The sequence below is a fragment of the Trachurus japonicus genome, chromosome 24 (genome assembly GCF_045865225.1).
Source record: "Trachurus japonicus isolate A0001 chromosome 24, Traja_1.0".
Lineage (NCBI taxonomy): Eukaryota > Metazoa > Chordata > Actinopteri > Carangiformes > Carangidae > Trachurus > Trachurus japonicus.
Window position 1 is genome coordinate 30,110,695 of NC_140930.1, and position 12,385 is coordinate 30,123,079.

At 43.2% G+C, this 12,385-nt stretch overlaps 1 protein-coding gene across 2 annotated transcripts in view; it reads left to right on the plus strand.

Moving 5' to 3' along the window:
- Positions 1 to 12,385, plus strand: part of disp1 (dispatched homolog 1 (Drosophila)) — a 103,889-nt gene that overhangs the window by 64,929 nt on the left and 26,575 nt on the right. For both annotated transcript variants that reach the window (XM_085770069.1, XM_085770070.1), the window contains one exon: positions 6,181 to 6,931. In XM_085770069.1, the coding sequence (XP_085626195.1) occupies positions 6,222 to 6,931 (710 nt within the window). In that variant the 5' untranslated portion in view covers positions 6,181 to 6,221. The remainder of the gene's footprint in view (positions 1 to 6,180; positions 6,932 to 12,385) is intronic.

Sequence of the window (12,385 nt, forward strand, 5' to 3'; positions counted from 1 at the left end):
GAAATCAATCTGTCTTATTCTCACTATCTTACTCCAGGTGTCATCCCAATGAGTATTTTGGACATCTGAGTTGAAGGAATGATAAAAATGTCAGGTTAACTCAGTGTGTTCACCTAATTTACCTTTAGACTCAGGGCTGTAGCCTTGAGCCAGCACCATCAAATTGGTATGTTTAACAGCCCAGCTGTGAAAAAAAAGTGCCCTGAGGAGGTCAAATATGTCCAATATCTCCCCTGACAACCAGAAACATCTCTGAGTATGCGACTATGCGTCCTAAAGCCACGTCAAGTGGGCGCGCACCTCACAGGGACGACTGGCTGTTGTTGATGTTATTATTATTAGATGCAATGTGGTTATTAACCATCTCTTGACTGATTCCTGGTAATTGCTGCCTATTAGTTTTAATTAAAGGGATGCAGGATGCCTTGCCTTGTGTTGCGTAGCTGCCTGTCGCCTGAGGTCTCGCCATCTCTCTCACACCCCATAATCATAAACTTCACATGAAAGACGGCAGAAGAAGCGCTTCGTCATCACCTGCGCTGCACCAAACCAACTCGCCCTGGGAATCATTATACATGTTGATCTGTGATCCACCTTCTCGCTGATTTAAAGCTTTGCACTTAATAATTCCTGTGACCAAAGAATCCAGTGCGGCGAGAGGGGCTAAGTGCAGCCTCTTCTCTTTTAAAGTGTATGCTTTGCCATTGAAAATAAAGGCAGACAGACAAGGCAGAGGTCAACTGATTCACTGATACCTGGTTTCATGCGTCTTGATGAAATGAAAAAACAGTCAGAAAGCTGACTTATAGCAGAACAATAACTCAAATTGTTCCTTGTTATATAGGTTGAGTTTTGACCTTTGTCTTTCTTGTTGTCCCTTTTCCTAAAACCTTTCTCAAACCTGATATAATGAAGCATAATTTCAGCCTGATTAAAGGACAGCAATCCACATGTAATGAGACAATTGAGAGGATAAGGTAAAGACGTCCAGAGGAGGAACATCTTGATTCCACTAATACACCTCTCCCTTTCTTGGTTGCTAGCGTTACCCTCTTCTTTTCTTTTACACTTAATTACTACCAGGCTACATTCACCACAGAGCTGATGTCCTTGAATTCAGTTATTCTGGTTCTTTAATCAAGATACATTTCCTACGGAAACAGATTGAACAGTGGGGGCATTTCTGAGCCTCAGCTCCAGTTGTTGTTGGTGGTGCAGCCTGGTCCAGCTGTCAGCTTTTATTTTGAAGAGAGACACAAGACCCTGCTTGTGTCCGCACAGACTTCCCTAGATGTCTCACCTGCCTGTCAGCGCTCGGTATTGGCGGCACATACACACACACATACACAGAGTGTTGAGGCAAAATTCCTTTACATCCAAACAGAAAGACACACTTGGTTGCACATTTATATGACGCTGCAGCGCCAAACCTCATTCTATATCTACCACTTTTTTGTACTTAATCTCCATTAGACTCTCCCGTTTCCATCCAGCCTTTTTAAGTCATTACGGGCTCTTGACAGCTGTGGGAGCCAGACTAATGACTTCATCTGGATTTCCCTCAGCACTCTGCTATTCTGAGCTCTCCGGGCTCCGGAGTTATTCTTCCTCTCCGCCCCTTTTCTCAACCCCATCCTCCTCGGCACCCCTGACCCGACGGGCCTGTCATGCTCATGTTTCACCGCTCACTCATGTGGAGGTGTCACAGAGCGCATTGGTCACATACGCCGCATGTCTTCCGCTCGGAGTGGGATGGGAAAAACAGGGCGCTGTGATGTATCGCTTGGCGGGCGAATGCAAGCACATCCATTTTGCGTCAAAATATTTTTCAGGGGTCATGTTGTGTGTGAAATGTAAACCTGTGTGTGTAGGGTTCTTGGAAGGGTAAAATAAGGAGCTGAAGTAGTTGAACTGAAGGTGTCTGTCAGGGCTGGGACGATATGCTCTTCTCTTGATTCGATTCTTTTACGATTTTTTTGGGTGCTGATTCGATTTAAATTTCTATTCTTCGATATTGCAGATTTTTTGCGATTTTTAATTAGCTTTTTTTAACACCAGACCATGTGAAAACGTAGAATAATGATAATCATGTCCACAAACTATATCAGTAGCTATGTTTCCGTCCACTTGTCAATCTAATTCTCTGAAGATCGCTAAGAATATTATTGCAAATAAAGCCTGTGAAAGTTTGTTTCCATCGAAGGGCTTTGAATCGAATAAAAACCCATGTGTAATGACACCGCATGCTGTTTTACAATCAAACTGGTATAGGGAATAGATTCCTTGCATGTTATTTTTGCACTGAATCGCAAAACCAAACATGCCCAAGCCAAGTGCGACAAGCCGCCGGAGTCGTTGCCTGGAAACCACTGAGCGATAGGAATTGCCAGCCAAGTTATACTGGTGCTTATGTGCCAACTAATTGCGACATAACCAAGCTTTGATCAGAAGTGCAGATGCACCTAGCGCTAAATGCTACACAACACCAGAGGCAACCTGTGGTGTTGGATGGCAGCGCTCTGAACAGTTCTTGGAGATGGTGGTTGAAAGACACTTCATTGTTTACTCCCGCCATTTCCTTGAAAAGCCGTAAATATGTAGCGGTATTGACGTAAAACATTTGTCATATGAGCCTTTTATTGATTGAGAGAAAATCCGATGAGATCGACAGTACGAAGTTAGGATATTAATAACATTTAATTGAATTTACTGTTTCCATAAGGAATTTTTAATTCAATATAACTTAATGTGCATAAAACATGTGGATGGAATCATTATGTCTCTATTAGAATGTATCTCATAAATCATGTATAAGTCAGTTCAATCCGGATGTTCAATGTGCAGATTTACAAGTAAAAGGCGTGTCTTCTGAATCAGTTTGAAGTGGCTTCAGTGACAATGACTCTGAGTGGGTATTGTGGTAACACAAAGGAATCATATTTCATGTGATATGGGTGCAAAGGACCACAGTAATCCGTTTAGGTCTGCAGCATCTGAAACATTTTCCACGTCATCAGCCTCCAGTTCAGGGTTTTATCTCCTGATGGCATCACAGATAGTTGAGCCTTGGCTCTGGCTTCATGCATCAAAAGTGAGTTATTCACAATACACCCAGAGGCAAAGTCAAATATGTGATGTTTAGAAGTTCTGCACTATGGAAATAGAGATGCAGTACTGTAGACGTTGGTAAAGTAATCTGTATAGGAGCTGGTGAAGAACAAGACCTCCTCCTTTGACTCGTGTAATGTTTTTTTTTTTTTAAGTGTTTTGTTGTAAAGTCTTCATATACTAATGGTGAGTTAGAAAAATAAGTAACACATTAACATGTTGTGAAAATAATCATTAGTTGCAGCTCCATGGTTCCAGGTCTTTGTGGCCTTAAACTCAGACGCATACTGTATTGGCCCAGATGTCGATCAGTGATGCTCCGGCAAGCATAGGATCTCTGACTATAGTACAGACGCTCTTAACACTCTTTGTGCTGTTGTTTCAACTTTAAAATTTTGTGCAAAGCAGAAATGGGATGGAAAAATAATTGTGTGCATTCTCTTGATCAATGTAATGGAGAATTCAGTTTTTATTGATTGTGTCTGCTCACAAGTCGGGAATGAGGTTAAACAAAGGTCCCAATGAAGGTATTAACAAATCAAATTTCTTTCTTTCTTTCTTTCTTTCTTTCTTTCTTTCTTTCTTTCTTTCTTTCTTTCTTTCTTTCTTTCTTTCTTTCTTTCTTTCTTTCTTTCTTTCTTTCATCATCTGCTTGGTTTTGGTGCACAAAGAAATGTTCAGCTTGTTCAGACTTTTGGTTTGTTGCTGTGTACTGTAGCCTGGCCTCCCACCTGGTTCTTGGTGCCAGCACGCAACAGGTCACCGAAACAAAACAGCATGTTGATTGTGCAGAACTTTCACAAAGTGTGCGATGGTGACGAAGTGTGCACCATCAGCAGTGCATGTCAGCACTGACCAGTGTCACCTGTGGGTCGGCCGATCACTCAGAGAGGATCCATCAGTAGTGGTAGCAGAAGAAAAATGTGACCACGAAGGATTTTCCCTACATGCTGCCTGTCCTGTTTTGCCTAGGATGTTTTTCCTCTGAATATGGACTCTATGGGATGTTTGTCCCATCAAGTGTGCTCACTCACTCACACTCTCTCTCTCTTGCTAGCCTCTGGTCTCTGTGGTTGGGTCTGTGCGTCGGGCTCTCCTCCAACACCTCCACCCGGCTTTACCTGTTAAATACAACTCAGCTGCTTTTGAAGTGTATCAAGCGTATCACAACACAAAGCTGCTTTTTTCCCTTCCTCTCTCTCTCTCTCTCTCTCTAGCTTTGCTTAAACAGCCCACAGAATCTCATTTTCACATTGCGGTCTCCTGTGAGTATTTTGTAATTCAAGCCGCAGCATCAGGGCTGAAACTGTAGCATAACATGAACCTTCTGTTTTTTCTCACCCTGGAACAGTTTGTTTAGCCTCCTGATGCGGGAGCGTCCTGAGCTTTGCAATCTATATGAACACTGCCAGCTCATGCTGGGTCTTATTCATGCTCCGTAAATCATACTGATCAGAAATGGCCCCTATTTGACGCTTGTGGCTCCAATAAGAAGACAGAAAATTAGTTCAGCCAAATATTTCAGTGGTGACTCAGTTAATCCTCAAAAACATCATCCTATCTAAACTTAAGTGTGAAGGTGCTTTTTTTGTTTTTCTTGCCAGATTAACCTTTTTTGGCAATATCAGTACTTTACATATATATACTGTACTATATATATGTTTTTTTTTTAAAACTTGGTTTGTAAAATGTGTATTTTTCAGTTGGAATTCAAATATGTATCAGTTCAGTGCCAAACTGGACATTGCACATCAAATTAGAAGTTGCACTGTTTGGGTTGACAAATCACAGTTGTAAATGTTACTTTACTGAAGTTGAGACGGCTGCTTTTGACTAAATATTAATGTGTTTTGCAGTTATTTTTTGCTGAGTGTGCACGTATACAGAAAGTTTTGTCAGACAGTCTCTGTCCCCTTTCCTCGCTCGGCGCCTCTCATTCTGAATGGAAAAAGTAGTCCTGCTCAGTCTCTGTGGGCTGACTGTTTTAGGGTCTTAAAAGATTGAGGAAGATTTTACTTAGATACCAGATGAACAAATCACACATGCACACCGCAGCTTACTAATATTCCACCTTTGGTATAGACCAAGTCATCTGTCAGTGCCTCATCTCTGTGACCTGGTCAGCCACATGAAATGCTGACACTACATTACCACTATTTTCCTTTACCTCCTTACCTTCCTGTTTGCTTTCACAACCTTCCTACCATTATTACCTCCACCAAAGAGGGAGAACTAGCCTAGCTATTTATGTGTAGTGTGTCTGTATGTAAGGTGTAACTAGTTAAAGGGACATTGTGTAACTTCTCTTGTTATCTATTCGAGAAAATCGATTATTTGGTTCAAAAGTCTGTTTTTAATTAATCAGTAATCCCCCCCATCAACAAACTGACGTGTTCCAGTAAGCTCTGAATTTGCCGTTCATATATACATGGAGCGGGTAAGCTCGGTGCTGGCTGCCATGTGGTGTCGCCGTGTTTTTACGTTCAGTGGCAGCGTGATGGTTGGTAACCACGGAAACTCAGCGGAGACACTAGAGCTGTCGGCTCAGGTCGAGGTGGCGTCTGTGAAAAGTCGGCAGACGGCCGTCGGTAACAAACCAGATGTCATTTTAGTCACAGAAGCTGAGAGAAAGACGGTAAAACGTGGGTCAGGTGAACAATACAGCATCGCCATGACAACATATTGTCACGTGTACTGTTTTGCCTCGTGCTGACGGACCACTTGTTTACATAGAGGCTTGTTTATGCCGTTAACGTGCAGCGGCTGTTGTCCGTCTGCCGTCTGCCCAATTTTACGTGAATGCAGCATGAAAAATATGATTGAGTTGCTTGTGTTATACAACCGCAACGCTAGATGGCAGGAATTCCTACACAATGTACCTTTTAAGGTGTTGATTATTGGTCTCATTTGGAAATCACTTCATAGAAGAGTTGCAACTTGAAGGAAAGATTTCCAGAAGCAGCTCTCTCATTACCGCACTCTTGTAACCTCCTTTGATTAGTTTTATCGCTCATGGTCAAAGAGCCTAACCTTGTTCTTCTTCTCCTCTGTTTTCTTCTTCTTCTCTCACAGAGGAGTGACAGTGTCCCTGCCAGGCCTGCTGGGAGAGGACCATGGCCCTGAGTGATGCGAGCGGAGACCCTCTGGCCCTCAGTAATGGAGGGCACCATCCTCTCGGTGCCAATGGAAACACCCCTTCAAACACCAGTCCGCCAGTCAGCAGCTTTGGGCAGGACCCTCTCACAGCCGCCTGTAACAGTGACTGCCTCGCAGCAGATGGAGATGACCATGTTCCACTTAAAGACGGGCCGTCTAAAGCGCAGCAGAAGCAGCAGAGATCGCTGGCCGTCCAGAGAGCAAACAGGCCGAGCCAGAACGGAGGGGTGGTCAAACAGAACGGCTCCCTGAGGAACCTGCCCCCGTCCTCCCCGGCTGCCACGGACTCCCAGAGGCTGGCTAAACGCCACCTTCCCTCCACACTGTCCCCGTCCTCCTCCTCCTCCTCCTCCTCCTCCACCACCTCTCCTCTCCAGCCCCCACCACTTTGCTGCCAGCACTGTCACTTCCACACCACCCTCTGCTGTCCCTGTGGACAGCAGGACTGCCCGCTCTTTCAGAACCCAGGCCCGGGTCCGGTTCCAGGGCCGGGCTCGGTCCCCCACCCTGGGACGGCTCCGTCCTGCCCGTGCTGCCTCTCCGCCTGCACGTACTCTCACCCTCACCCTCATCCTCCTCACTCGCCCGCCCCTCTCTGTCTCCATCAGCACCACCACCAGCGCTGGCAGGAGCATCTCCAGAGTCACACACACGCAGCTGGAATCAGGTACGGGGAATCCAGGTTTTGAAATGTTGCTTGTGATTTGTATTTATTGACCACAAACATATCCTCCAGTTTGATGACTGAAGGGTCTCTTACAGCCCTCCAGGTCCTGTGCACCCATATGTGTGGCGGCCTGGAAAAACCCATCGGAAGTCGGAAGTCGTTCTATTGTGGCAAATATCCAAAATAGGTGGAAAAGTACTATTTCCACAATATATTTTGTGTGATTCTGGTACTTTGAACTCCCTACTACATTGTGGTGAATAAATATTTTAAGAAAACAAAACGGAAAGTACTTATTTTTTTGTTTTTGTGGCGAATAAAGCGTTTCATTTTCAGCTGAGCCACAGCACAGCTGAGCTGCAGCAGCAGCGTTAGAGGAGAGGAGGTCCGTTGTTATTGTAGAGGTAACATTCAAGGACCCTTGGAAAGCAGAGAATCCCGTGATTCAGATGTTTTTTTACAGCTGATCTTTATCATAAACGGTTCGGAAGTTATAATATGTTGTTGATGTTTTGTAAAACATGTGCAAGCATCGATGCTACGTTCGGTTTAGCGCCGATGCTATGTTCTGTTTAGCGTCTGTTCCCGTACCATGTGATTACATGCACCTTATAGGTCCCTTCTTCTCATAGAAGCACCATTCAAGGACCCTCGGAAAGCAGACAATCACACGATTCAGATACAGGTTACAACTCGTCTCTATCATAAACGGTTCAGAAGTTGTTTAATGTTTTGTAAAACACTCGTCTTTAGAGGGTTAAAACAGCAATGTTTTAGTTAAAACCATTTTTCTTACTTTTCAGTTTTTTGGTCATAATAGATTAAAATGCCCATAACTTTTGATCTGAGAGGGCTATCTCAGTTATTCAAACAGTTGTGAATAGCTGAAACTATTCTAGTTTGAAAATGTCTAAATCCCAGCATGTGAAGGGTTTTCCCAGGCCACCACACATACAGTATGTGATAACATGATAACGTGTCGTGTCCATGTTCAGGGATCATGTTAAGCCTGGACTGCAGGAGGAGGTGGTTACGGTAGTTAGGGGACAACACAGAGAAGCAATACAGGTTTATTTTTCCCAAATAGAGCCTGACACATAATATGACCACTGGGTTACCGGGGGGACGGCAAGCTACTGATGTAACACAATAGTAATAATATTATCCAACCATATACATATACAACTTAGCTTTTACATTTGGTTCTCTTAGATATTCTGTGCTACACACACACACAACACACTGACACACACTCCTCCACTGTGAAGACTCCTCACACACGCAACTGATTATCACTGAACATGTTTCCCGAATCAAGGAAACCAAGAACTTGAGTGTGGCTGAAAAACAGAAGCCACAATGCCGCCGAGTCTTTAAAAGAGTGAAGATACTGTTACAAACTTTGTTTTTCTATATTTAAGGATATAATTCTTTGTGTGCTTCAGAGTGTGTGTGTGTGTGTGTGTTGTGTCTTCACACTGTATGGCTTAGTGGAGCCGTTCCTTTCACCATTTCTAGGCTGGGATTCAAACGAAGTTGGACACGGCCTCCTGGAAACATGGGCAGCCCCCACACAGTCAGATTTGTGATGAACTGTAGCTCAGCGTTTATAGTATATTTCATAGTGGACCCCCTCATCCGACTCTGTCGGTGGTATTTCAAAGTCACTTCACATGCAAATGCTGCAGATAGAACTTGTTTGCGAACGGACGTTTTTGTATTTGGTACAATTTGTTTTTTTTTATTGGTGATGTTTGCCATACAGCCAAAGTAAAGTTTATCTTCAAGATGAGAGAGGAACTTTGCAAGTTTTTCTTAAAATTAAATGAATCCTCCTGCATGCAAGCACACACACACACACACACACGTATACGTATATGTGTACACATGTGGCGACCATGCCTCCTCCAGTCGAAACAGAATGTCAGCATTGAACTCATTTGTTGGCAAACTCCTCTTTTTTTTCCTCCAGTGATCCATATTTAGTGAGTTTCCCTTTTTACTCCAAAACCACAGCACTTCCACCGCATTTGAAACTGGAACCATTTAATGCCTCGCATAATCATTTGCATAATCCCATATTTACCATCTCCACGGAGAAGGGGGGAGGCAGGAGGTGAAAACTCTGCAGAAATAATTATTTACTCATGTCAGCTCCTTTTTATTGCAGCAGCTCGTTGTGGGGAATCAGATTTGCATGAGACTCAAGTCGACTTCTTCTTACTCCTTCGACATGGAATTTTCCTCAGTCAAATTAAGTCGGATCTCCCCCTTGTAAGTTTCATTAGAAAGACAGGCGTTGTGGGTGGCGTTTGAAAGATGAGGTTTGCGTAGCCACAAGTGGGTATGTACACCAAACTCTGGGTGGGCAGAGGGAGGAGAGGCACAAACAGGATTGTGTTGCAGGCATTTACATGCATTCACTGGCATCTACTTTTTTTTCCTTTTCAATACACGCTACTGCTTTTCGTGTTTTTTCTTTCAGTTTTCCTCTATTAACACTCATTCCTTCTTCATTTCCCCCACTCTCTCTCTCTCAGTCTGTCCCTCCCTCCTCCGTCTCTTGTTCCACATCAGAATGGAGAGCAGATGTGGCGTGGGACGTATGTGTCTCCACCGTCGAGCTGCTCTCTTATTTACCCAAACAGGTCTCTCTTGTTCAGCGATGACAGGTTTGAATTACAGGGCCTGGGTTCGCTCCAAGACTGCATCACCCCCCCCCCCCCCCCCCCCCCCCCTCTTTCCTGTACAGTGGTGTGTTGTGTTGTGTTGTGTGTGTGTGTGAGGATGTGTGTGTGTGTCAGATGGTAGGATTAGATGTAGGAAACAATATACCTGCCTCTGTTGTGTAGTTTTGCCCTGAACCCAGACGTTAAGGGGAGACACTACAGGTGAATAGGGTAAAAATGTTAACTAACAGATATCACCATGAAACTTCCCAAGTTTATCACTTACATTAAGACAAATATTTTTTGTATTACAAGTTTTGTCAAATTTTATGTTTAAATATGTAAATGAGGCAATATCTGATGAAATATACGCTAATGTGCATACATTTCCAGAATCGAAATCTGAACAATGGATAAAGCCACTTTCAAAATTCTCGTTTTATTTTGTTGGCATATTAAAGTCAGAAGTTTTTACAGAGGGGATTTGGGATATCTCTTTTTGTCACTTTGTAAATGAGAAAATACTGTCACCAGCCCTTTAAAAAATCCAATTTTGCGATGTTTTTAGTAATACAATGTTGTATAAATCAGGCTTTGAATAATATATCAACAATCCCCTCTGTAAAAACCTTCAGAATATAGACAGGAATAAAACTGGAAAGTTTGGTGTCTGTAAGTGCTGCGGAAGTGGAGATTTCAGGCCCAGAATCTGAGGAAAAACTCATTTTGAGAAAACGGCCTTTAAGGACTTGTACTGTAAAATTCCATAGATTGTTAATGTAAATCGTACTTTTAGGATTGGTTGCAGATACGGAGGAGATGACAATTTTTCACAGCACAGTATGCATCATAACTTTTGGCAAATTTAGAAATCTACTGACAAGAGACAAAATGAAGTAAAATAACCACCTTAATGTGGATTTTGTACCATTTCTTTTGACTTTTCTGAAAGAATACATGTTAAGGAAGAAAAATAGCCAAAAATCTCAAAATTGATCAGTGCATGAAAAAAACAGGGTTTTTGCCTGTAGTGTCGCCTTCAGACCTCGTCTCCTTTTTTTAGTCCTCCACTCCTCTGAGGGCTGCTGGAGTTTGGTAGTTAAATATCACACATACACACACACACACACACACACACGTGGACATAAACCATCCCATATATACCTAATACCCTGGATAATTTGAGGGTGTGTGGAGTCAGACAAGATGGTGTCAGATAGCGGTTTGATCTGCCTCAGGGCTGTGATCTGACAGATTAGCCGGGGGATTACATCCATGATCACAGCACACTTACGTCTCACACACACACTCCCTGTGTCCTGCACATACACACTGATAAGACGTAACATTAGCTCGTTGGGGAGACCTTTTTATGTGCATTTCACAACAGGGGGATTTTTATGCCTCTGTTCTCAGCTTCACAAAACATTAATCCATTTACTGAGATTAGCCCATACTTTTGTTTCCTAAGTTTTCTATTTTGAGAATGATCAAAAGGCCTTCGGGTTTTGCGGAGGGGTTAGGCACAACTCAGCAGTTTTCTGTAGCGCAGCTTGAAAAAAATCTGATTGGGCCGTCGTATATCTGTCTCTGGTGTTTTTTACTGGGTCTGTTTAAAGCATTAGGAACATGCCTGTGTCACCGCTGTAAGATTATCTCTCACAGCCATTTCATGTGTATTATTTAAGATTGGAAGGAAGCATGGTGTCCTTGGGATGTCAGCTGTTTTGGCCTGGGTTGATTTGGTGTATGCCAGCAAGGTTTAAAGGCCTCAAGTGAAAGCCTTTAAACCAGAGTGGAAGTGTGGAAATACCTGAACCCCAATCCCCCACACTCCCATGCTTCAGCTGCTCCTTTCAGAAGTCTGATTTCAACTTTTTTGGAAAGCATCCAATAGCTGCTGTGAAGTGAAACCCCCCAAGCATATAATCCAGAAATCTTAATCTGGAGTTAAATTATGCACACTTAAAACGGGAGCTACCGTTTTAAGACTGATCTTAGAGTTTTAAAGGAGACATATTATGCCCCTTTTCAAAAAAATTGAAATAGTTCCCAAGTGTCTTAAAGCCCCAGTATGTCACTTATTTGGCTTTTTATTAGCAAAAATCAAATATTGCTTTCATAAATACGTATTTCACTGAAGTCGAATCACACACACATACAAATGAAAGCTTTCTCCTACCTTAGAATGAGTTGTTACAAGTCGTTACAAATACATAAGTGGGCGACGCACCGAACCGAGGCGGCCATGTTGCATCGCCATTTTTTACGTTGAGTGGCAGCGTGACCGTAGGTAACCATAGAAACTCAGCGGAGCTGTCGGCTCGGGGAGAAAGTTTTCCAGGTAGCGCCTGTTAAAACTGTCACCACTGTGTAGTGTGAGGAAGAGGAGGCACTGATGTTGCATTCAGGTGCAGTCAGGCAGACGGCCGTCGGCAAACCAACCGGATGTCATTTTACTCGACAAGAAAAAGACGGTAAAACGTGGGTCAGGTAAACAATACAACATCACCATGACAGCATATTGTCACAGATAGACACAATAGACACTTGTTTATCCTGTTACATGCAGTGTCTGTTGTCTGTCTGACGTCTGCCTGATTTCACATGAATGCAACATCAAGAATACGTTCAGATATGCAACCGCACCACTAGATGGGGGGAATTAACAAGGATCAAACATCACAGCTCTTTTCATCTGCTCAAAACAGCCCTGTTCAGAACGGCTGGTTCCAGTGCCTGTCCCATTAAATGCAAATGTGCCACTGCTTGCCCCGCCCCATTA